Raw genomic sequence first — 24,281 nt, 5'->3', positions numbered from 1 at the left:
CATGGATAGACCTAAAGTGTATACAGTACACAAAAATTGGTGTACATACAAAAGTGATCAAATTATAGTTTACATATAATTGCGCTGATCACTTTTTTATCTACAGTAGAAAACTGTTTAAACTATAAGTTACCTATATTATAGTGGAAGTCTAGGCTATTGCTAACAGGCGGTATGGTGCAGCTAGCAGTGGTAGAATTTCAGTTTAGCTTTATTCCGCAATCATACTGACATTAAAAGTAGTAGTCCAGGCTATCACTAACCTTCTCCCACCCCCTTCTAAATCCTATTCCAACTACCTTGTACGAGTAAAGAGCCTGTACAAGCGCTCCTACTAGCAAGCGTTAGAGGAGCTGGAAGCACTGGCGGGAGATCCCCAGAAGAGGAAGATCAGGGCTGTTCTGTGAAAAACCATTGCATTCTATCCATGAAATACAAACCCTTTTATCTGCCCATCCCTACTTCCTGCATTTGCTGAAAGGAAACCCTGCCATGTGAGCGATATGGAGGCTGCCATTGCTAACTTCTCATTTTTAAAATGTTCATTATCTGGCTATCCTGCTGCTGCCTCAGCTTCAACATTGTCAGAAACACTGACCCACAGCAATTGAAGAAATGAGGAATAACCGCTCACCCATTTGTTGCATACATTACACAGACTTCTCATATTATAATATAGTAAAACCTTGGATTGTGAGCATAATTTGTTCCAGAAACATACTTGTAACCCAAAGAACTTGTATATCAAAGCAAATTTCCCCATAAGAAATAATGGAAACTGAAAGGACACAACCATTTATTCATAGGCCTTCAGTTTATAGTCCATATAAAAAGATTATAGCAATGTGATAGATTGTGTAACCTTAACCACTTGCCGCCCGCCCTATAGAAAATAGACGGCGGCAAAGTGGTGTCATAATCCTGACCGGACGTCATATGATCGTTGTTGCGGGGTGTCAGTCTGACGGAGACTCTTTACCACGTGATCAGCCGTGTCCAATCACGGCTGATCACAGTGTAAATAGGAAAAGCCGGTGATCGGCTTTTCCTCACTCGCGTCTGTCAGACGCTAGTAGAGGAGAGCCGATCGGCTGCTCCTCTGACAGGGGGGGGTCTGTGCTGATCGATTATCAGCACAGCCCCCCCGAGGATGCCCACACTGGACCACCAGGGATGCCACTAGACCACCAGGGATGCCAAGGACAAGGTATGTCACCCTAGACCACCAGGGATTGCAATCAGTGCCACAATGGATGCCAATCAGTGCCCATAATGGATGCCAATCAGTGCCCACAATGGGCATCACTGATTGGCATGCATTATTGATTGGCACCCATTAGTATAATATATTATAATACAATGCCGCCTATCAGTTCCCATCTGTGCCGCCTATCAGTGCCTACCCATGCCCACCTGTGCCGCCTACCCATGCCCACCTGTGCCGCCTAACCCATGCCCACCTGTGCCGCCTAACCCATGCCCACCTGTGCCGCCTAACCCATGCCCACCTGTGCCGCCTAACCCATGCCCATCCATGCCAATCCGTGCCAATTTGTGCCACCTATCAGTGCCCATCCGTGTCGCCCATCAGTGCCACCCATCAGTGCCGCCCATCAGTGCCACATATCGGTGTCCATCAATGCCACCTCATCAGTGCCACTTCATTGGTGCCACCTCATCAGTGCCCATCAGTGCCGCCTTATCATTGCCCATCAGTGTAACCCCATCAGTGCCCATCAGTGAAGGAGAAAACTTACTTATTTGCAAAGTTTTGAAACTGAAACAAAAAAAAACTTTTTTTTTTTTCAAAATTTTCGGAATTTTTTTTTTGGTTAGCAAAAAATAGAAACCGCAGAGGTGATCAAATACCACCAAAAGAAAGCTCTATTTGTGGGAAAAAAATGATAAAAATTTCATTTGGGTACAGTGTAGCATGACCGCGCAATTGTCATTCAAAGTGCGACAGCGCTGAAAGCTCAAAATTGGTCTGGGCAGGAAGGTGTTTAAGTGCCCTGTATTGAAGTGGTTAAAATCTCCATCCACAAATGGAAGCCTCCACAAGGGGATTATGCCGCGTACACACGACCAGACTTTTCAAGGGATTAAGTCTGACAGACTTTCGACGGAGTTCTGACGGAGTTCCGACAGAGTTCTGACGGACTTTTCGAATGAGCGGACTTGGCCACACACAATCACACCAAACTCCGACGGATTCGAATGCGATGACGTACGACTGGACTCGAATAAGGAAGTTCATAGCCAGTAGCCAATAGCTGCCCTAGCGTCGGTTTTAGTCCGTCGGAATAGCATACACACGAGCGAATTTTTCGGTAGGAACTGGGTCCGGCAGAGTTCTGGCGGAAAAATTTGAAGCATGTTCCATTTCTAAAGTCTGTCAGACTTTTGCGAATCAAAAGTCCGTTGCAGCCCACACACGATCGAATAGTCTGCCGGAATCATTCCGTCAGACTTTGGATGTTGAAAAGTCCGCTCGTGTGTACGGGGCTTTAGAAGTAAAATCCAGCAGGAGCTACAGAGTAAAAAAGAGAAGAGAGGCGCCTCTAATTGTAGCAATATGGCTACATTTAATGAAAGTACAACGTTTAGCAACTCACATGACACATATGTAGGTATCTGGGGTAAAGCTGTCCACATAGACCATACCTCGCACCGGCGGCTCTCACCGCTGTCAGTATGCAATCGTGAGCGTAAAGCGAGGCTTGGCTCGTGGAGCGCAGAGTGGAAGGGATGATGTCGATGGCGGTGAGGAGGATGATCTATGTGGACAGCTTTACCCCGGATGCCTGCATACTTAGATGTGCCTGTTTTAATCATCAACCATGTGCGTTTGCTAAATGTCGTTCCTTCATTAAAGCGGAGTTCCGCCTAAAATAAATAAAATTAAAAGCCAGCAGCTACAAATACTGCAGCTGCTGACTTTTAAAATAAGGACACGTACGCACTGTCCTCACCTGAAGCCGACCTGTCCCTCTGCTCCAGGTGAAGGCCCCGGCATTGCTAGTAAGGGAATCGGGAAGTGAAGCCTGGACAGCGGAAGTTCAACTTTTTACATTTAAATGTAACCATATTTCTACCCTTCGAGGCAACTCTCTTCTCTTTTATTCCTAGTTGTGACATGACGCAACTCTTATATCAAGACACTGCTTATATATCAAGTCAAAATTTATTAAACAATTTAGCTTGTCTTGCAAAACACTCTCAAACCAAGGTTTTACAGTTATACATGGCTGTACGTGTATAGCAGGGAGCATTGCATAAAAATAAATAAAAAAGGAGAGCCTTCAATACATACTTGATTCCAGGAACTTCACAAGACCGGGGACGAGATGTCATAGACTGGACCTATATACCGCACACAACAGAAAATAATTCAGCTTTCAGCCAGCACCCAGAAAAGTTTCAAAATGGATAAAACATTAAACTGGATCTGTAGTTACATTTTTAAACTCGGATAACTGATTTGTCCAGATGGATTGGAAATAAATATTGCTCTACACTCTGCAGTGAGTGATCAGTTGCAGGATGGGAATGGCTTCTAGACATTGATACTCTTACCTACCCAGATATGTGAGGGATCAAAATGATCGCCTTACATGAATCCTTGATCCTTTAAACTTGGAAACTACACGTGTCCCTGTGGATCTATAGGGATAATCCACATTAGATTTGAATTGACTACATAATCAAGTGGGATACACACATATGTATACAAAAAAAAAAAAAATTATATATATATATATATATATATATATTTTTTTTTTTTTTTTTTTATTATATATATTTTTTAAGAAATTGCCATCAAGGTGTCAGCTGTATATCGAGTGCTTTTTACCATGAAGGGCTTTTTTGTGGGATCCTCTCCATTTCCTTAAATCCAGCAGGTGGGATTTACTGTGGGTCCCTTTGGCCCTTCTGCACACTTTCCGTATAGATCACCACCTGGAAACCATCCTATTCCCATTTTAATTGGCTCTGGTTACACAAAATATTCCAATTTAAAGAGGTCTTCATCCCCTTGAGGAATATCAGGACAGAATACGATCGAAACGCGTTGGAATTTTCTGAGCGGTAGCATCCAGTACTGAGAAATGCACTTTGCAATTCTGACTATATGCATATGCAACATTGTCATCTCTTTTGTTTTGAATATCATTCATACCAGAGCCAACGTAGTTTTTAATGCATGTCCCATATATATCTGTACGCAATAAAGAGAACTTTTTTGATATATTTGATCCAATTAAAAATTTTTTTAGCTGCCTATAGGCCTTTGGGAACATTTTAATTTCAACTTTATAAATAAAATAAAATAAATAAAATAAAAAAAGTGCAGGCTGCATGACCAAAATCCTAGGCATTGCCTTATTTACTGCAAAGTCCTGACTGTCCTAGAAAGAATGTCCTGTCTATAACATCTCAAGGCGAGGGGACTTTCTGGAAGTCAGTGAGTTGCATGCTATGGACAGAAAGAACTACTGCTTTACAAGAAGCATGAAGGAGGCCATCCCTATCAAACTGAAACAGCCATCCCTAAACAAGGATGAGGACTATAACCCCTTCACTGCCAAAGTTATGCCAGAACAGAAACATTTACAACTGGCCAGCGCAAGTTCACATTCACACTTGCAAATAAATAGTCCCAACATCAATCACATGTGAAAACACCAGTAGGGGTTCCTGGTGGTTAACTGCTGAAGACAGCCCCATTAAAGGCTATAGGAGGCTGCCGGCTCCCGCAGCTAATCGCAGCTGCTCGCATACATCCTGTGCCAATCACTTACAGGTGATCACTCTACAAGTAATTACATGAGAGTGGCCACAATGAGCTGCAGGAGCAGGCAGATACTTTTTTCCCCAAAGAGGCTGCCTTCTGCAGCTAAAAATCGACAGAAACCCTCGCTGGGGTTCTTGCAGGTAATCAGTGTTGGCCCATTCACAAGTGTTAAAGCAACATTTTTACCAACAACAACTTAATAAAAATGATGTTCTATGGCAGGCTCTCTCAACCTTTTAGCCATAGAGGAACCCCAGAAATAATGTTCAGGTCTCGAAGAACACTTCTAAAACCAATTCATTAGGGGTCAATAGGAAGAATGTTCCCCTTAAAGTGGTGCTCAGAATGCCACCCTTAAAGGCAGCTAAAAAGATATTTTGTGTCGTGCTGCTGGCTATGCCAAGTGATGTTGAATCTTGAACTCTGTACGCACCAGCAAAAAGGTGGTTCATCGGCCACAGCTCAAGGAACCCTTAGAAACCTCTGGAGGAACCCTGGTTGAGAATTGCTGTTCTATGGCAAGGAACATATATTCCACATTCATAATTAAGTTACCAAAATTAGTGTTTGCTGAAAACTGCCTCCAGCATCATTCCTGTTTCTTCTTGCTGCAGGCTGCAATTTTTCTAAAGCCCAGAGTCACTGAGCAGCAGTAAATCTTTAGGCTGTCAGCAGATCGGCCTCTAAGGGCTCTGATGTTCAATACAATACCAAAAATGGAGAGCATCTGTGGATGTGCAGAGCAGGGCGAGATAGTTTATTATTGGATTTTAAATGGCATAGGTACTTAGGGCCAGCTTGATGTAATCTAGCAGGAATTAATTTTCTGAATAAACTTCCACTTTAAAGTGGCTGTTCCCCCACAGAGAGCCGCTTTCCATGGGGGCATTTATGCAGGCGCGCTCCCGAGTCATGCTGCTGCGTCCATTGACAGACAGCAGGACTCGGCCCCACCCCCTTGTCACTGGATTTAATTGACAGCAGCGGGAGCCAGTGGCTCTGCAGCACAGGTGGTTTTTCACCTTAATGCATAGAATTGTGAGGGTTTACAACCCCTTTAAACCTTACGTCCTGGAATTCCAGTTTCTGCTTTAAAAAGATTGTAAAGGTTCCTTTTTTTTTTAAACAACAAACATGTTATACTTACCTCCACTATGCAGTTTGTTTTGCATAGAGTGGCCCCGAACATCCTCTTCTGGGGTCCCTCGGCAGCTCTCACGGCTCCTCCTCACTTCAGAAAACCCCCTAGGAGAAGCGCTCTCCTGGGGGGTTACCTTGCAGGTGCGCTCCAGAGTCCAGCATTTGTGCCCATAGACACGAATAGCCCACGTCATTGGATTTGATTGACAGCAGCAGGAGCAAATGGCTGCACTGTTATCAATCTATCCAATCAAGAGCTGAGAACCCCGGGTAAAGGAAGAGAGCATCTCCACCAGGTGAAATTCCAGGGCTCAGGTAAGTAAAATGGGAGGTGGCTGGGGGGTCGGTGACTGCCAGGTTTTTTTTCACCTTAATGATAGCTCATGATCACTTCATCAGACATAAATTTAAAGTAGCATTGTCCCTGTAACTCTGTTGAATAAATTAATAGCTATAATCAGTGGCTGTCAGACACGCTCCCTCTGCCACCCCACGCTGCATCTCTTCCTGTCAACGAGCAGCCCTGCTTCCCCCCCCCCCCTTTTTTTTTAACTACTGTATTTAAAATTATATTATTTCAAATGTATGCATTGTATGGTGTATGTTTGTATCATTTTATCGCAACGCAAACCAATGAAGTGTACACATGGCACTGCCAGTCAGGCGTTTCCTGCAACACTAGTGAGAAGCCAACCTCAAGAATTTCAGTGCAAGTTGCTTAATTGCAGTTTTATGTACCTTCGGTTTTCACCATTTAGCAAAATGATAGTTTAAAATTTACAAGAATATTTGTTACCCAATAACTCAATAAAGCTTTACATTTAATAAGAGTTATTTTGGATTTGTGTGCACGTATGTTAATGTAATATTTATAGGAAATATTGTTTTGATAAACATTTGGACAGGAATATCACAGGACTTGCACTACAATCAGTACTGGGATTAAAATAATTAAATACATTATGAGGAGGGTTTGTACAAACTCTGAAAGCTGTAGGAGGAAAGTAAGAAATTGCAAGAATGCTCTGACCACCTACAGTTAAAGCGATATTAATGTAGAACTATAGACAAAACATATTTTTTCATATTGGATATAGCAAGGGAAGGTTATAGCCTCTGTCAATTTTTTTTCACCATATGTGTCCCATTGGGGAGAAATTCTTTCACTTCCTGTCCCATAGCTAAACAGGAAGTGAGAGGAAATCCCTACAAGTTAAGGGGCTTCCTTGGGGACCCCCCGGTCACCAGAACTATTGTCCCCGTTGGTAGATTTCTCCTCTTACATTTCTGGGGACAACCCAAAATTTGGGATTTTCTTTTATTTTCACTTTTAAAGATGATGGTAAACAGGACTACTAGAAAGGGGGGGGATCTCCTTAACGGGGACACAGACAACAAAAGAAACTGACAAGTGTTCCCATCCCTCTATCCAAAACTAAAACAAAAGTTTTGCCTTCAGTTATACTTTAAGGGAATTCCTTGGGGCTCCCAGGTCAACTGAACTAGTGTCCTTATTGGAAGATTCCCCCTCTATTACTTTTCTGGGGACAACCCAAAATGTTAGATTTTCTTTTACTTTCAACGGAAATAATAAACAGGACAAATAGAGAGAGAGGGTGAATCTCCCTAATGGGGGCACAGACAGCAATACAAACTGACAAGCATTCTAATCCAGTTTTGCATTTAGTTATACTTTAAAGTCTTGCTTTTTAAAAATAACAAACATGTTATACTTACCTACTCTGTGTAGTGGTTTTGCACAGAGCAGCCCATATGCTCCTCTTCTCGGGTCCCTCGGCGGCGCTCCTGGCCCCTCCCTCCTACCCCCCCCACAGCAAGCAGCTTGCTATGGTTGTACCCCAACTGATCCACTGCTCTGTGTCTATTCAGACATGGAGCTGTAGCTCGCTCCAGCCCCCTCTCTCTCCTCACTGGCTCACTAACTTTGACAGTAGTGGGAGCCAGTGGCATCCACTGTGTGTCTCAGCCAATCAAGAGAGAGAGTCCCAGACAGCAGTCTCTCATGTAACATCGCTGGATCAAGGTAAGGCTCAGATAAGTATTAGGTGGGCTGCTGCACACAGAAGTTTTTTTTTATCTTAATGCACAGAATGCATTAAGATAAAACAACCTTCTGCCTTTAGAACCACTTTAAATGAAGCATGCAGGTCCTGGTAGAGAAAAGGTTAATAACAATTGTCATCTACATATAAAACAGTTTTAAAATACCCTTGTTGCTAATGTCCTGTAAAAAAAGTCTGTAAATAGCTACCTTGCCTTTTAGCTGTGCCACTGAAAGCTACTCTAATGCAAAGTTTTTCATACAGTTCTTTAAAATATTTACAAGGGTCCCTCTAACAGCTTAAAGCCCTCTAAATTTGACAAAAAGTCATATCATTAGCTTTGTAACTCAGTTAACACCTCTCTAGACTTTGTGGCACTTTAGTGATTGGATCATCTTGATTACAACACGACGTTCACAACTTTTTGCACCTCTAGCCAGGTTTTTGGACAAGCAACATCTGCTGGACACATTTCATGAGAACATGCTAGTTGGATTATGGTGACCGAGTTGCCCATGTGTGATGCATTTTATTCAATCTTGCTGCGGTGAACTTTGGAGTTTTATTATTATGATACTTTGTAATATTTATGTTATTATCATGCTGTATTATTATTATCATTATTACCATTATCATGCATTGTTTATTACTTTGTTTATCATTGTATTTATTTATTTATTGTAAATCTAATTGCAACGATCAATAAAATTCCTATTAGTTCACCTTGTACTCTCTTGCTACCACATACTTCATGTAAAGTCCCAATGCCCCCCTTGTTTCCCCCCCCCCCCTTTTTTTGAGTTGCCCATGTGGGCATTAACCCTGGGGTATGTTATAGACATACTTTAAACGAAAAAAGTTTAGTTTTAGTTTTCATAGTTTGAACTGAAAAAGCCATTTGGAGAAATGATAAAGCTAGTCTAGTGACAAACTTCTGCCATTCACACCACAACCTGGAGAGACGACAACCTTCATAGATAGATGAACAAGAATTGAATGTAAGATAAAACTGCACCTTTTGGGCCTCCCATAGCTGTTTCGGCAGTGGCTTTGAAACGTTAACCAGATTCTCTTCCGCCAAAGCACTTGGAAAGGAAAAAACTAAAATAGAACAAGAAATTATTTTTACAGAAGAGTTCTCACAAACAAATTCATCCTGTAATGAAGATGTACAATTTTACACAGCCAATCCTATTTATAAAGAAATACATTCCCATAGACCCGTGGAGTTCTATTCTATCCATGTGGTTTTCATTTTGGTGCAGGTTTACCAATTTTCAGCCTGATGTATCAGTAAATATTGAAGTTTGTGCGTCTCGATGGCTGTGATAAGACAACCCTATAAGTACTTTCTGGGTAGTACTGGCCATAGCTTTTCCACAACTCTCCAACACCAGAGAAGGTCCACCTTACCATCCACAGGGAAGCAGGCCAGGGGTCTCCAAACTTTCTGAACAAAGGGACAGTTTAGTGACCTCAAAGCAGAGTTCCACCACTTCTTTTAGTTTATTAAAAGTTTAATAAACAGGCACCTACCTGTCCCATGGTCCAGCGATGCGGGCACCCAGAGCCTCGCTCCTCTCCCCGATGCCGTCATAGCAACTGTGGGTGCTGCACTCTAATAATGGCTAGGCAATCCTCTGAGACCTGTGATGTGTCCCAGAAGATTGCTGGCATGGAGGGACCACCTAGGGCGAGAGGAGGAGTCACCTAGGCGGTTGAGAAGAGGAGGGAAGTGAGACAGGAAGTCCCACTAAAAAGAAGGTACCCACTCCCCCCTCCAAAAAAACGACATGCCAAATGTGGCATGTAAAGGGGCGAGGAGTGCTTAAAGTGGAAGTTCAACTTTTGGGTGGTCTAGAGATGCTGCTACACACGGAAGGCTTTTTATCTTAATGCATAGAATGCAAAAAAATAAAAAACTTCTGCCTTTCCAACTCATTTAAGTTCAAAGTGGTAATAAACTGAAAATCAAAAATGTAATCTATAGTAGCTTACCAAATTATATTTTTTAGGATTTTCACCTGGTTATCTGGCCAGTAACACACCTCATCTCAGAATGAAGGAGCACAGGAGGCACTTTTGGACTGCAGCATTGTCAGTCTGGGGGGAGGGGGGTGTACTAGCAGATTTAGTTGCACTAACCAATTCAAGCCAAACTCCAGCTCACACTGCAGTTACAGCAACTGTTTTTTCCTTTTGGGATAAAGGTTTCATATGAATAAATAAAACCTGATCATTGTAAGCACCCCCTGTCAGTGGTAGATGATTTGCCTTTGCCTTATTCCTGCAACTGCTACATCTGCAGGAGTGCTTGTTCTGTTGGAAAAGCAGACGACTTAAGCACTTCTCTACCCAACCATAGTCATATGGCGTCCGCAGGTGGGATCTCCCATACTGGGCGGGCGCCATATGATGTCCTCGGCTTCCCGCGTTACATGAGGCCCACGTGATGTCCGCCGGGCTACACGTGTGCTATTAACCCTTTCTGCGGCCGCTAGCGGGGGTTAAAAGCACCCCACTAATGCCCAAAAAGCGCCACTAAGACAAAGGTAAAGCGTTGTTAAAACTAGCAGCGTTTTACCACTAACGCGCCCACGCTAGTAATGTGAAAGGGCTCTTATGGTTTCCTGTTTATAGCTTCTGCTTTTTTGCTTTTTATCCTTACAGCTGTTTTTTTTGTTTTTTATGTAGCAGATTCAAGTTTTTATTTGTGTTTTCTGGTACAACAAGTGACAATGTTTAAACACTGAGAAATATTTTATCATATTTCACTACCAGAGTGTTCTTGTTCTTCTATTTTATGTAACATGAATATATTGTGCAGGACAAGGTCTGTTACAGTTTTTGCAAGGTAGTAACTTTTGCATAAACTGTTTCCTTCTTAGATCCCATTCAAGGACACTCTTGTGTTTAGCTTTTCTAAATCCAGAAGTGATCTGGAAAGTTTAAAATGGAAGTCCATGCTAAAACTAAAATCCCTGCATCTATAGACAGACAGGTAAAGTCCCCTTTAATTGTGCCAAATGAAAAGATTATTTTCTTCCCGAACCCCGAAAAGGGTAATAGAATTCACCATCACCAAAACTGAAAATGTGCACCTCCACAGAGGTTCCCATTGACGTCATCGCGTATTGGGAATTACCAGGGATCCACCAGCCGGGTTATATTAATCTTTATGCTCATCATTTATGAAAGTCTGCTTTTAAATAAACAAATACATTATTCCAGTTCCTGCACTATGAGGAGCGTTTCTTTGCTTGTTTTTATATGAATCTGAGCCTTCGACAAGTCTGTTTTTGGAGACATCAGAGGAGACACCATGGATATTGCTGCTGCATGTCAACTGAGCCTTGATGACCACTATCGGGGGGGGGGGGGGGGGGTCATCATGGTCTGGTAAGCACGCATTTTCATTGGTTTTGGTGAATTCCATTAACTAGTTAAGGACTGCCCTATAACAGATTAACTGCTACAGGATGGCCCTCCTGTGCAGAATCATGTATATATGTATAATATTTGTGATTCTGCACTTCCACCAGGGGGAACGTACACGTGCCACCAGTGGGCCGCTTCTGCTGTGCTTACAGCAGAAGCTGATTTGCGGGTGCCGGGCACTGGATGTCCGCTGGATCCCACCAATCGCCAGGCAGAGACACAGAACAGGGCTCCGCTGATGTGAAAAAGACAGCAGAACTCTGTTCCCTCGTGGGGGGGGGGGGGGGGAGGAGTGGGAATGGGTATGGATTTCATCTATTACTTCCCTGAGTAAAAAAAAAAAAAAAGCACCTCACATAGTACAGTAAAACACTTGCTAGGCACACACTCTTTGATTGCCCTAGATGTTTATCCCCTTCCCCGCCAGTGTCATTAGTACAGTGATAGTGCATATTTTTATCACTGATCACCATTAGTGTCACTGGTTTCCAAAAAAGGGTCAAAAGTGTCCGTTTTTTGGATGGACACCAATTTATATTTGATTGAATTGGCATATTGACAATGTGTATACGTATTCATTAGGAATATATACACATATATAGTTGATTAATTGAATGTGTTCACTGATTTAGCACAACAATGGTAATTTATGAATGACAGGGCTGTATCTGCTCACACTCCGCAGAGCAGACATGGACAAAGCCTACTCTGATCTATAGCCATCTAGGAGTAAATGGACTCCTCTGTTTACACCCAACTGCCCTCCGATCTGATCTGTCTAGATAGAGGTGGAGGGATCCGCTCTTTTAGCAGAACGGAGGTAGGCAGACACAGATCCATAGGGGTGAATAGGCAGACCTGGTCAGACCCCTTCATGCGAAAGACACAAGTTCTTGCAACTCATGGCATGCTGGTGCTGTTTGGTCAAGACTTGTTCAGTAGATGGAGGGGATGAGGCTGAAAGGGCCATCCATGGTGTGAATTCCAGCTGGTTCTTTAGATATAATTTACTTCACGTATGAGCCGCTTAACTATCCCGTGTTTCTGCTGCAGTAGGCTAGATTAATATGTAACAGCAGTTTTAAAATTGGTGATGTGTTTCACTTTATACTTTTATTCATGTGAAATATATACCGTATATATTTTTTTATTATTATGACTTCACACTAAATAACAAATAAAGATGCTAGTTGTTCATTCGGGCAAGCAATAGTGCCAGCATTATAGATCGCTCATTAGATCACAAAATAAAAAGAGCAGGCATCATATCTTTACCTTCAAAGTTGTCCATTTCCCCATCCTGTAAATTTACTGCAACAAAAAAAACAAGAGTAAAAAATTACTACAATGTTCTTAAAACAATAAAATGAAATGTTATATACATACACTATATATATATATATATATATATATATATATATATATATATATATATATATATATACACACACACACACACACACACACATATACACACACACACACATTTATTTATATTCATTAATTCTTTTACAAAGACAGCTAATTGGCAAAAAAAAACACCTGAAATGTACCTGCCGTCTTATACCTTTTATTCATGCTATAGTTTTAAAGCCTCATGCACACTGGATGTTTTTACAGCGGCTGTTTTTGGCTTCTTTTTCTGCAGGCAATAAACTTCCCAGCATGTTATCCTAGGTGTCCATGCTCATTGATAGTATCAATTATAAAACAATTGTTTTTCACAGAGTGAAATAATTAAACCAAAAAATGTGAGTCCATGGTTTCAATAAATAAATGAAAAAAAAGGTCCCATACACAAGATGTTGGGAATCTATACCTGATCACACTAACCATTCAGAGGTTATTAACCCTTTCATGCCTAAGCCTTTTTCTGACATTTGTTGCTTAAAAATCTGTATTTTTTTGCTAGAAAATGATTTGGAACACATACATACACTATATATATATATATATATATATATATATATATATACACACACACATTGTGTGTGTGTGTGTGTGTGTGTGTGTGTGTGTGTGTGTGTGTGTGTGTGTGTGTGTGTGTGTGTGTGTGTGTGTGTGTGTGTGTGTGTGTGTGTGTGTGTGTGTGTGTGTGTGTGTGTGTGTGTGTGTGTGTGTCTAGCAAAAAAAATACAGATTTTTAAGCAACAAATATATATATATTTTTTTTTTTACCAGAGACCCGAAAGAATAAAATGGCAATTGTTACAATATTTTATGTAGTATGGTATATGCGCAGCAGTCTTTCAAATGCAACTTTTTTGAAAAAAATACACTTTCATGAATAAAAAAAAATAAAAAATAAAAAACAGTAAAGTTAGACCAATTTTTTTGTAGAATGTGAAAGATGGGATACCGAACATGCCATTCTTTGAGGTTGCGCACACTCATGGAATGGCAACAAACTACGGTATTTAAAAAATCTCCATAGTCGACGATTTAAAAACGTCTACAAGTTACCAGTTTAAAGGTACAGAGGCGGTCTAGTGCTAAAATTATTGCTCTCATTCTGACGATCGCGGCAAGACCTGTTTACTTATGTGCGTGCTTCTGTGCGCGAGCATGGAGGGATGGGGCGCTTTAAAAAAATTTTCTTTATTTATTTTACATTTTTACATGGTCTCAAAAAAAAAAAAAAAAACTTCTCATAATTTTTATTGCTTTCATAGGGAATGTACACATCCCTTGCGACAGTAAGAGCCAGTGACAGGTATACTTTATGGAGGGATCTAGGGTCTAGAAGACCCAAAACCCCTCCTTTGCACTTCAATGTACTCAAATCTCCAAAAATCTGCATTTTGGAATAATAGAGACTTTTTTTTAAATTAGCGCCATGGGCAGCTGAGTAAACTAGAAGTGATATCACTACATTGCTTCTGGGTTACTAGATCCGAGACCCGATCGAAGCAGATTGTGGCTTCGTTATGGTTTTCGGCCAGCGTTGGCTGGTCACTCTGGCCTCTAATGGGATGGGAGAGCCGCGGAACCTGACTCATTCTGAGTGAATGAGGCTTAAAGGGCATTGAAGCTAAACATCTAAAGTAAAATGTTTTGTATGCACACCTATCCTTACAAATTTCTGATGTTGGTAAGCATAGAACTCTCGTACACCAACCTAAACTGAAGACCACGTATCCACTGGTGTTAAACATGTTCACTAAGGGCTGTACATGCCAGCACTTGCCATCTATAAGTATTGAACTGTGCTAGTAGAAGGCTCTTCTGGGGTTTTTTTTTTACCATTTAAAATAAAGTTCTAGCCAAAATTGTATTTGTTTTCAATAGAACTGAATTAGAAATTCTGTATCTACCTGTGTCCCAGTTAGAGGGGATTTCCCTTTGCTTACTGTTACATCACAGGGACAGGAAATTAAGAGTCTCTCCAATGGGGAAAGACTGCAGTAAAACCACTTTTATTAACAGAACAGAAAAGGGCTGGACCCTTGGTAAGGTTTCTGTTAAAGTGGTTGCAAACCTTTGAAATTAAAAATAAACAAAGCATGTCCTTCTATAGTGTGTACTAGCCTTGATCCAAAGCACCTAGTATGACTTTTGTCTCCTCTCTCTTTCCTCTGCTATCTGCACGAGTCCCTTCTGACAGTCTATGCCAGTGATGGCGAACCTTGGCACCCCAGATGTTTCGGAACTACATTTCCCATTATTCCCATGCACTCTGCAGTGTAGTTGAGCATCATGGGAAATGTAGTTTCAAAACATATGGGGTGCCAAGGTTCGCCATCACTGGTCTATGTGGACACCAGTTAGCCCCGGGAGATGGCTCCCCCCCCCATCTACCACACAGCAAGTGATCGGCATCCTCAGCTGTCATGTTTACCTATAAGGCCCCCATTCACACCTCAGCGTCTGAGCTTGAAGCTCCAAAACGCTGGAGGAGAAAAGATCAATAATTCTCTATGAAGATGATTCACATCTCCACTCCAAGTCACTTGAAGCAAAACACCTGAAGCTCAAAAAAGTTCTGACGTTTTTTTTGTTGCTCGAATCGGGCAGATTTGAGCATTTTTATTCCCATAGAAACACGCTATTCGTGCGCATTTTGTCGCGTGTGATTTTCTGCTAAAACTAACAATTGTAAAACATAAAATAGCAAAAATATATGAATAAATGTAAACTAAATTCACAAATAGCTAAAAATCAACATATATAAATCAATATATAATACATAAATGATAATTAACCCCTAACCTAAGAATATAAAATTATAATAAAACACTCAAGACAAAAGAAAAAGTAGTATTAGTAATAATAATAGTAGTAATAGTAATAATGGTAGTAGTATCACCTTAAAGAGGAAGTAAACCTTGATGGGTTTACTTCCTTTGTCTCCCTGCAAAGGTAAAGCATAATGGGCTACTATGCATCACTTACCTGACACAGGAGCCAGCGATGTCACCGGGTATCGCTGCTACGGCCACTCACAGCGCCAGAGCAGCGATGACGTCACTCCTGCGCATTCGCACGGGAGCCGCCACTCACGGCATATCGCCGTTAGCAGCGGCATGCTCAGTGCGCCTGCAGTGCCTGTCTTTCTGCAAATATCTCCTAAACCGTGTAGGTTTAGGAGATATTTCATGACCTACAGGTAAGCCTTAATCTAGGCTTACCTGTAGGTCAAAGTGGTCTGTAAGGTTTTACAACCACTTTAACACTAACAAAAAATAACCCTCGGGAAGCTGAAGCTAATACTAATTCTCATACAGCTAATGCAAATTGTAAGGTCTAAATAATAAGAATTAGTTTTAGCCAATGAGCATTAGGGAATGAGCAGTAGTCGCACACAAATTAGCATTAGCTGTAGAAGAATTTGCATTAGCTGTATGAGAATTAGTATTAGCTGAACTAGCTTTCTGACATAGGGTTATTTATTTTTGTTAGGGTTAAGGTGTCAATACAACTACTAATAGTAATACTAATAATTAATGAATTCAATGAATAATATAAATATACAAATAAAAATAATCATAAATAAATTCAATTAATACCAAGTAATAGTAAATAACCCCTAATCCTAACCTTAACCTCAATTCCTAATCCTAACTTAACCTTAAAGTGGAGGGCCACCCTGAAAACCAAAAAATGTTAAAAATGACAAAAAAATCTAAAAAAAATAAAATGAGAAAAAATTTATTTTTTTACTTACCAGAAATGCCTGTTGCTAGGCACTTTATCCTAATCTTCCTCTTCCTCCTCCGCGGAGATCTTCTGTCTTCTGTCTTCGTCGCGGCGTCTTCTGGGTAATGGGTCGCGCTGTGTTCTGGGAACTGTGTGTTCCAGAACACAGCGCGCTCCATTCAGAAAGCGCTGCGGGACTCGCGCATGCGCAGTAGTTCCGGGACTCGCGCATGCGCAGTAGGAAACGGGCAGTGAAGCCGTAAGGCTCCACTGCCTGTTTCCCTTACAGGGAATGGCGGCGCCGGGACCCGAGAGCCGAGGGACGGCTCGGCCTCTGGCGGCTGACATCGCGGGCGCCCTGGACAGGTAAGTGATTTTATTAAGTCAGCAGCTGCAGTGTTTGCAGCTGCTGACTTTTTTTTTTTTTTTTTTTTTTTAAAACTGGCCCTCCTCTTTAATGCTAACCCCTTACCCTAACGAAAAAAAAAAGAATAAGCAAATAATAATGAAAAAATAAAACTGAAAAGCTAAAAAAGCTGAAATACCTAGCAACAAATATTGCAACAGAGAATAGCTTAATCTGTTGGCTAATTAAAATAACCGCCAAAAACTCCAAAACTAGTGCAAGTCACGCATTAAAAACGTGCCAAAATTGCACATAAAATGCACAAAAAAGAGCTGGAAAAATGCTCAAAGACACTACACAGGTGTGAATGCAGCCTCAGACTGTTGAGGGGGTGTGCCCTTTCCCTCCACTTTGGTCTCAGATTACACTCAGCTCTCTACTGTGTAAAGTGGGATATCAGATCCCTGGCTCCTTGAGCTGAGAAATGCTGTGTAAAATGTGTGCTTTAGGTAGGCTCTAGAGGAGAGAGCGCTGCAGATAAACAGGTACAGCTTATAGAGGAGGATTTGGTTAATCTCTGTATCACCTGAGGCCAGTCACTTCACTGGGTATATGGAAAGGTTTACAAATACTTTAAGCTCGCTATACACTAGTAAAATTTTGCTAGAAATTAAAGGCGTTGTAAAGGTTCGTTCTTTATTTTCTAAATAGGTTCCTTTAAGCTAGTGCATTGTTGGTTCACTTAACTCTTCCTTCGATTTCCCTCTTAAATGTTTTTTTACTTTGTCTGAATTTCTCACTTCCTGTTTCTCCTCAGTAAACTTCACACCATCATCCGAGCGGTGGTTAGTCAGCCAGAACAGCTTACTGAGGAGGAACAGGAAGTGAGAAATTCAGACAAAGAAAACAAAGAAAAAAAACATTTAGAAGGGAAATCGAAGGAAAAGGTAAGCGAACCAACAATGCACTAGCTTAAAGGAACCTATTTTGAAAAAAAAAAAAAAAAACTAACCTTTACAACCCCTTTAAGAATATTCACTCGATTTTCTTATTGTTGGTGGGGTGAAAACAACATTCATTTTTGACCGCAGTGATGAGAAATTTGGAAGAAGCAGAATGGAAATTATGTTCAGAATCAATGAATTTCTTAAACCCCATACACACTATCAGATTTTCTGCTGATTTTTTCCTTCAGATTTACCAAGATCATATAATATGAGGTCAAACCTTAGGAGTTTCAATGTGTATGCAAATCAGACAGGCACTACATGGTTTTGGTAAATCTGAAGACAAAAATCAGCAGAATATCTGACAGTGTGTATGGGGCTTAACAGTGAGTATGGTTTTTGCTTGAGAAAGTCCATTCATTCCAAAATTGAATGTTAAAAGAAAACTAAAGTTTGAACCTGCAACTGACATTTGTCAAATCATCAATGTACTGCCAATATCTGCTAGTGTATCTTAACTTTACTATCTGCATCCCTGTTGAGACAGTTTACTTCCTGTTGTATCACTAGATCTGCAATAAAAACCAGACAGAGGTTCTAAGCTTTTTCTACAATTTCTGAGAAAAAAAATCTGGCGTTTCCTTTTAATTACTTAGCAACCTGGCAGTGGAGGAAGCAAGTTACACACATGAGATTATTCTCAGAGAGACAATCTGATCCACTAGGGAGCCTGGGGACTGTGCACAGGAAGCAACAGCACAACTACTATAGGCTCTAGGGGCAATTAATGAGAACACAATATCTTCATTAGAAGAGATGGAACAGAACATAGGTGGCTTATATATGTCAGACCAGGAATGATCCTGATCATAGTATATAAAACAAGACAAGAAAAGCAGCATCTATGCAAACATAAAAATACCTGTCTAGCACAAAGCCCCATACATACAAACAATGCAAATTATGATATAAAATAAAAAGGATGAACACAGACATGAAATCCACCTCTAAAACACAGATGACCAATTTTATATGTATTTATTGTCTGTATTTAGCCCATGTTTTAGGCCTGATTCACACTTCTGCATTTGTAGTGCTTTTTGCAATATGCAGATTTGTACTACAGAACGTGTTCCATAGGCATCCACGTTAAACACTTTCAGACCGGACCATTTTGCTGGCTTAAGACCAGACCACTTTTTGCGATTCGGCACTACGTCGCTTTAACTGACAATTGCGTGGTTGTGCGACTTGGCTCCCAAACAAAATTGAGGTCCTTTTTTTCCCACAAAAAGAGCTTTCTTTTGGTGGTATTTGATCACCCCTGCGTTTTTTTATTTTTTGCGCTATAAACAAAAATTTAGCGGCAATTTTGAAAAAAAAACAACCCATTATTTTTTACTTTTTGCTATAATAAATATCCCCCAAAAATATATAAAAAAACATTTTTTTCCCTCAGTTTAGGCCGATACGTATTCTTCTACATATTTTTGGTAAAAAAAAAAAATAATAAAAAAAATCGCAATAAGCGATTATTGATTGGTTTGTGCAAAATATATAGAGTTTACAACATAGGGGATAGTTTTATGGTGTTTTTATTACTTTTTTTTTTACTAGTAATGGCAGCGATCAGCAATTTTTATTGTGACTGCGACATTATGGCGGACACATCGGACATTTTGGACACGTCATTTACACAGCAATCACTGCTATACAAATGCACTGATTCCTGTGTAAATGACACTGGCAGTGAAGGGGTTAACCAGAGGTGGCAGTGTAGGGGTTAATTGTGTCCTAGGGGCGTGTTACTAATTGTGGGGGGCTGGGCTGTATGTTAGTGAGCACTTATCTCTGCTCCAATCACAGAGAACAGAGATCAGTGTCACTTGTTGCTAGACAGAATGGGGAGATACTGTTTACATCGGCATCTCCCCGTGAGACGATCGCGACCTGACTCACGGGGGTCCCGACCGGCGCTCCACCGCCGCGCACGCGATGGCAGGGTGGCAATTACAAATGGACGTACCTGTACACCAATCTGCCTGCCCGTGCCATTCTGCCGACGTACATCGTTGTGCGCCGGTCGGGAAGTGGTTAAATGGACTGTTGTGCAAATCTGCAAAATGTAAAAAGCATTAAAAATGCATAGGTGTGAATCCAACTTTAGATCTCACTGTTATCTGAATTTTTTCATCTCTAATACAGTATATTGTTTAAAATATTATCATGTCTCCATTTGCCTGGCTCCAATACAAATAAAGGGGTCAATTAAAGACTGGTGCACAGAGCAAAATACACTGATTTCCATATGCACGCTTATTTGGTGTATTACGCACCCCGTAAATAGAAATGTTGCATGAGAATTTGTTCATGTGTTGGATGATGGTGGTGCGTCGTCTTATGTATTCCACACAACCAGCAGTACCTGTGATTAGCGATGGGGACAGACGCTGGATGAAGATGTATCCAAGGTCACTCATCCATCCTTAGCAGCGACTAGCTGCTGGTTTTGCGGATACATGTAAACAGCGATGGCTCCTCCCAGCCTGTCATTAAATTGACCTTCAGCCATTTTTTCAACTTTCCATCTATTAAATCTTCTGCCCTTGTTGTTGTTTTAACTTTGGATAGTAAAAAAAATTTTTTCCTGCCAGTAAATACCTTATACAGCCCCTTTTTCTTGTCTGGTCATTAGCCTAGGCTCATGACATCATGCACAGCTCTCTCACTCTTGTGAGAGTTTGCAGGAAGGTTGGCGGGGTCAAAAGAGGGCCAATGAGAGCTGCAGGGCTACAGAGCTGGAGGCGTACCTCTGTGTGTCTGTGTAAATCCAGGAAGTGAACAGGCAGCAGCTTCAGCTGCCCACAGGTAAAATGGCTGCAACCAGACTGTGTAGGGAGATTTCTGCAGCATATTTGGCAAGTACAGAATCACAGTATATATAAAATATGTAAAGTGATTGGAGGGAAGCTTCAGAACGGCAAAGATGTTTTTATTACAACTTATGTAAGCAGACTGCAGTTCCTCTTTAACCACTTAAGCCCCGGAACATTCAGCTGCCCAAAGACCAGAGCACTTTTTTCGCTCTATACACACTGAACCAGGCAAGTAGAGAGTACCTCTAAGGCTCTGTACTAAAAGCAGAAGAATTGGGGACAGTAAAAGAAGGGGAGGATCAGATAAGACAGGATCAAACACAATGCAGAGGATTAAAGGATCACTAAAGGCATTTTTTTTTTTAAATAACAAACATGTTATACTTACCTCCACTGTGCAGCTCGTTTTGCACAGAGTGGCTCCGAACCTGCTCTTCTGGGGTCCCTCGGCGGCTGTCTCGGCTCCCTCCCGCAAGGATTACACAACTTCATGCAAGCTCCCTCGCATGGTGTGGAGTGCTTGCGAGCGCGTTCCCGTGATACAGCTGGCGACTGTAGCTACTCATTGTATCACTCGGCCCCACCCCCCGACGCACCGCGTCATTGAATGTGATTGATAGCAGCGTGAGCCAATGGCTGCGCTGCTTTCAATCCATCCACTCCAGCCAATCAACGGCCGGCACTGTCAGAATATGTCACTGTCACATAGAATGCATTAAGGTGAAAAAACATTTACCTTTACAACCCCTTTAAAGTGGTTGTAAAACCTTGCAAACCACTTTAACCTACAGGTAAGCCTAGATTAAGGCTTACCTGTAGGTCCAAGAAATATCTCCTAAACCTACACGGTTTAGGAGATATTTGGCAAAACACAGGCACCGTTGTCTACACCCTCATGAAATTTCTGATCAGTTCTGCCTGTGATAGTTTTTATTTATTTTTTTTTTTAAAGTGACCCTGCAAGTAAAACCACAAAGCCTGGATATACCGTACCTTTCAACAATTTCTGCATCAGCAAAAAAGTGCAAAAATAATCAAGTCACATGAACTTCTCTAAACTGAATGCATTGGTTCCTGCAGTTCAACAAGTCAACACTAGAGGGAGATCACCAGATTGCCTTATGCAAACCGCAAGTGAAAATATGGATATTCTTAAAGCTTCCTGGTGTGTTTACTGTATTTACATAATCTACAAGGGACTTTCACTGCTCTATTATCCTAACAGGAATTTATTATTTCCAGGACAAACTGGCAAGCAGCACTATGACTCACACATTATCCCGGCCTATACAGGATTGCGAAGAACTGGATGTCCGCTGCCTTGGGTACGCTCTGTATGGCCCTACACTGATCTAGAGAGTTTTGGCTCAGGTTCTCTCTGCAGCAATACCGGCTGGTGCAACCTAATATCACAGCTGCAGAGCGACGGCATCATAACTATGCATTATATGAAAAGGGAACATACTTCATGCTACAGAATGAACGCATCAGCAGTGTGCACAGCAGTACAGAGCAACAAGACACATGTCATAACCATATTATTCCTGAAAAATAGACATAAAATCAGTGTGCACCGAAAAAATATCGCATTGTGAACATTACTGTGCATCTCCAACTAAAAAAAATAAAAAATAAAAAAATCTGTAAGGCACACAGTTTAGCATATCATACAGAGTAAATAACATAGGTCAAGAAGAAAAAAAAAATTCTGCAGCAGTATACAACTTGGATCAGTAAAACACTTAAATATAACACTAAAAATATATATATTTTTAGTAGACACTCTAGAGAATAAAATGGTGGTTGTCTTTCAAATGCATTTTTTTTTAAATTACTTTAATGAATTAAAAAACAAAACAAAAAAAAAAACGAAAACTAACCAGTAAAGTTACTTTCTTTTTTTTTTTTATAATGTGAAAGATTTTACGCAGTGAGAATCGTGATCTTTTAAGGCCCCTTTCACACGGACGGCTGTTCTGCCGCAGTTTAGCATGTTTATTTTTTCTGTGAAATTCAAGACTCCAGGCACAGCGATCAGCTGCATTTGTACAGTGCAATTACCTGCGTTTACGTGCGTTTCTGTGCAGTTGCGTTCAGCCGCAGTTATCTAATATAGCCGTTCCCATAGCAACCCTTTTTTTTTTAATTTCTTTTTTGGTCCCTTGAATCCCTTCTCACGCTGCTATCCGCAGTTGACACAAAAAGACTGCGATTACCTGCGGTTATGTGCATATAGCTGCGCTACATCGCACCTGGACGCATTCAATTCTATTTTTTCTATTCGCACCGAACCGCATGTAACGAAATCGCGGCTAAACGCTGTGTGTGAATGGGGCCATAGGAAAGCATTGTGTGCTTTTAGCTGCGGTAGAAAACTAGAAAATCCGCAGCTAAAAGCATCATTATATCCGTCCGTGTGAAAGGGGCCTTATTCTAAGCAAAAAAATTGTGATTCTCATTTTGGCCAGAATTGTGCAGCTCTAGTAACAACCATCAAGTAAATCATATAAATGTACCGTATATACTCGAGTATAAGCTGAGATTTTCAGCCTCTTTTTTTAGGCTGAAAGTGCCCCCCTCGGCTTATACTCGAGTCACCGCCGTCTGCCTACCTGATCTGCGTGTCGTGCAGACAGACGGCAGCCATTCCACTATTCAAAGGCCGCGCCTCCCTGTCTGTGATAGGCGGAACACTCAATTTCCCAGCAGTCAGTGTTCCGCCTATCACGGACATCCGCCCATCCTCATACTACGGACGAGGATGTCCGTGATAGGCGGAACACTGACTGCTGGGAAATTGAGTGTTCCGCCCATCACAGACAGAGAGGCGCGGCTTTTGAAAAGTGGAATGGCCGCCGTATGTTTTTTATACATGCAGATCGGTGCAAAATGGCACACAGAGGCTGCAGAAGGACAAAGAGGCTGCAGATTGACACAGGTAGGCTGCAATGGACACAGGGAGGGACACAGGGAGGGACACAGGGAGGGACACAGGGAGGTATGCAGCTGCAGATGGGCATTGTTGACCCTCTTTTCCACTCTTTTAAGCTGTAGCTGCTGCATGTCTCACCCTCGGCTTATACACGAGTCAATACGTTTTCCCAGTTTTTTTGTGGTAAATTAGGGGCCTCGGCTTATATTCGGATCGACCTATACTCGAGTATATACGGTATATGATTTACTTGGTCGTTCCCATATGGTATAATCTAACAGTTGATGCCATGCATTATAAGTTAAGCAGTAATGTATTCGGGAACACATGGATATACATCTCTTGCAATAAGAGGGGTATTTATTGATTATATTACTTTTGAATGAACGGATTTACTACCGCGGGGTGAATGGGAGGTGCCCTTGCCAAACTATTTTTTTTACAATCAGGATTGCTCTATTTAAAAGGAGAATATATGACATTATACAAGATAAAAAATAAAATAAAAATCTTTGACACGGTATAAACAGAACAGCATACAATGCTTACATACCAAATTCCAGTAAAACATCCAGCATGATGAGTATACAGATATATTCAAAGAGCAT

At 41.2% G+C, this 24,281-nt stretch overlaps 1 protein-coding gene across 4 annotated transcripts in view; it reads right to left on the bottom strand.

Moving 5' to 3' along the window:
• CRTC3 (CREB regulated transcription coactivator 3) overlaps nucleotides 1-24,281 on the bottom strand; it is a 262,889-nt gene that overhangs the window by 35,931 nt on the left and 202,677 nt on the right. For 2 of the 4 annotated variants that reach the window (XM_077473423.1, XM_077473424.1), the window contains 4 exons: nucleotides 19,892-19,981; nucleotides 12,712-12,747; nucleotides 9,014-9,099; nucleotides 3,314-3,363 (listed from right to left, as the gene is read on the bottom strand). In XM_077473423.1, coding sequence (XP_077329549.1) covers nucleotides 3,314-3,363; nucleotides 9,014-9,099; nucleotides 12,712-12,747; nucleotides 19,892-19,981 — 262 coding nt within the window. The remainder of the gene's footprint in view (nucleotides 1-3,313; nucleotides 3,364-9,013; nucleotides 9,100-12,711; nucleotides 12,748-19,891; nucleotides 19,982-24,281) is intronic. The other 2 variants (XM_077473425.1, XM_077473426.1) reach the window with 1 other exon arrangement.

Source organism: Lithobates pipiens, unplaced genomic scaffold (genome assembly GCF_037356315.1).
Source record: "Lithobates pipiens isolate NorthernLeopardFrog02 unplaced genomic scaffold, aLitPip1_a1.2 Scaffold_8, whole genome shotgun sequence".
NCBI classification, from domain to species: Eukaryota; Metazoa; Chordata; class Amphibia; order Anura; family Ranidae; genus Lithobates; species Lithobates pipiens.
Note: the sequence above shows the minus strand (reverse complement) of the source record. Positions and strands in the feature narration are given on the sequence as shown.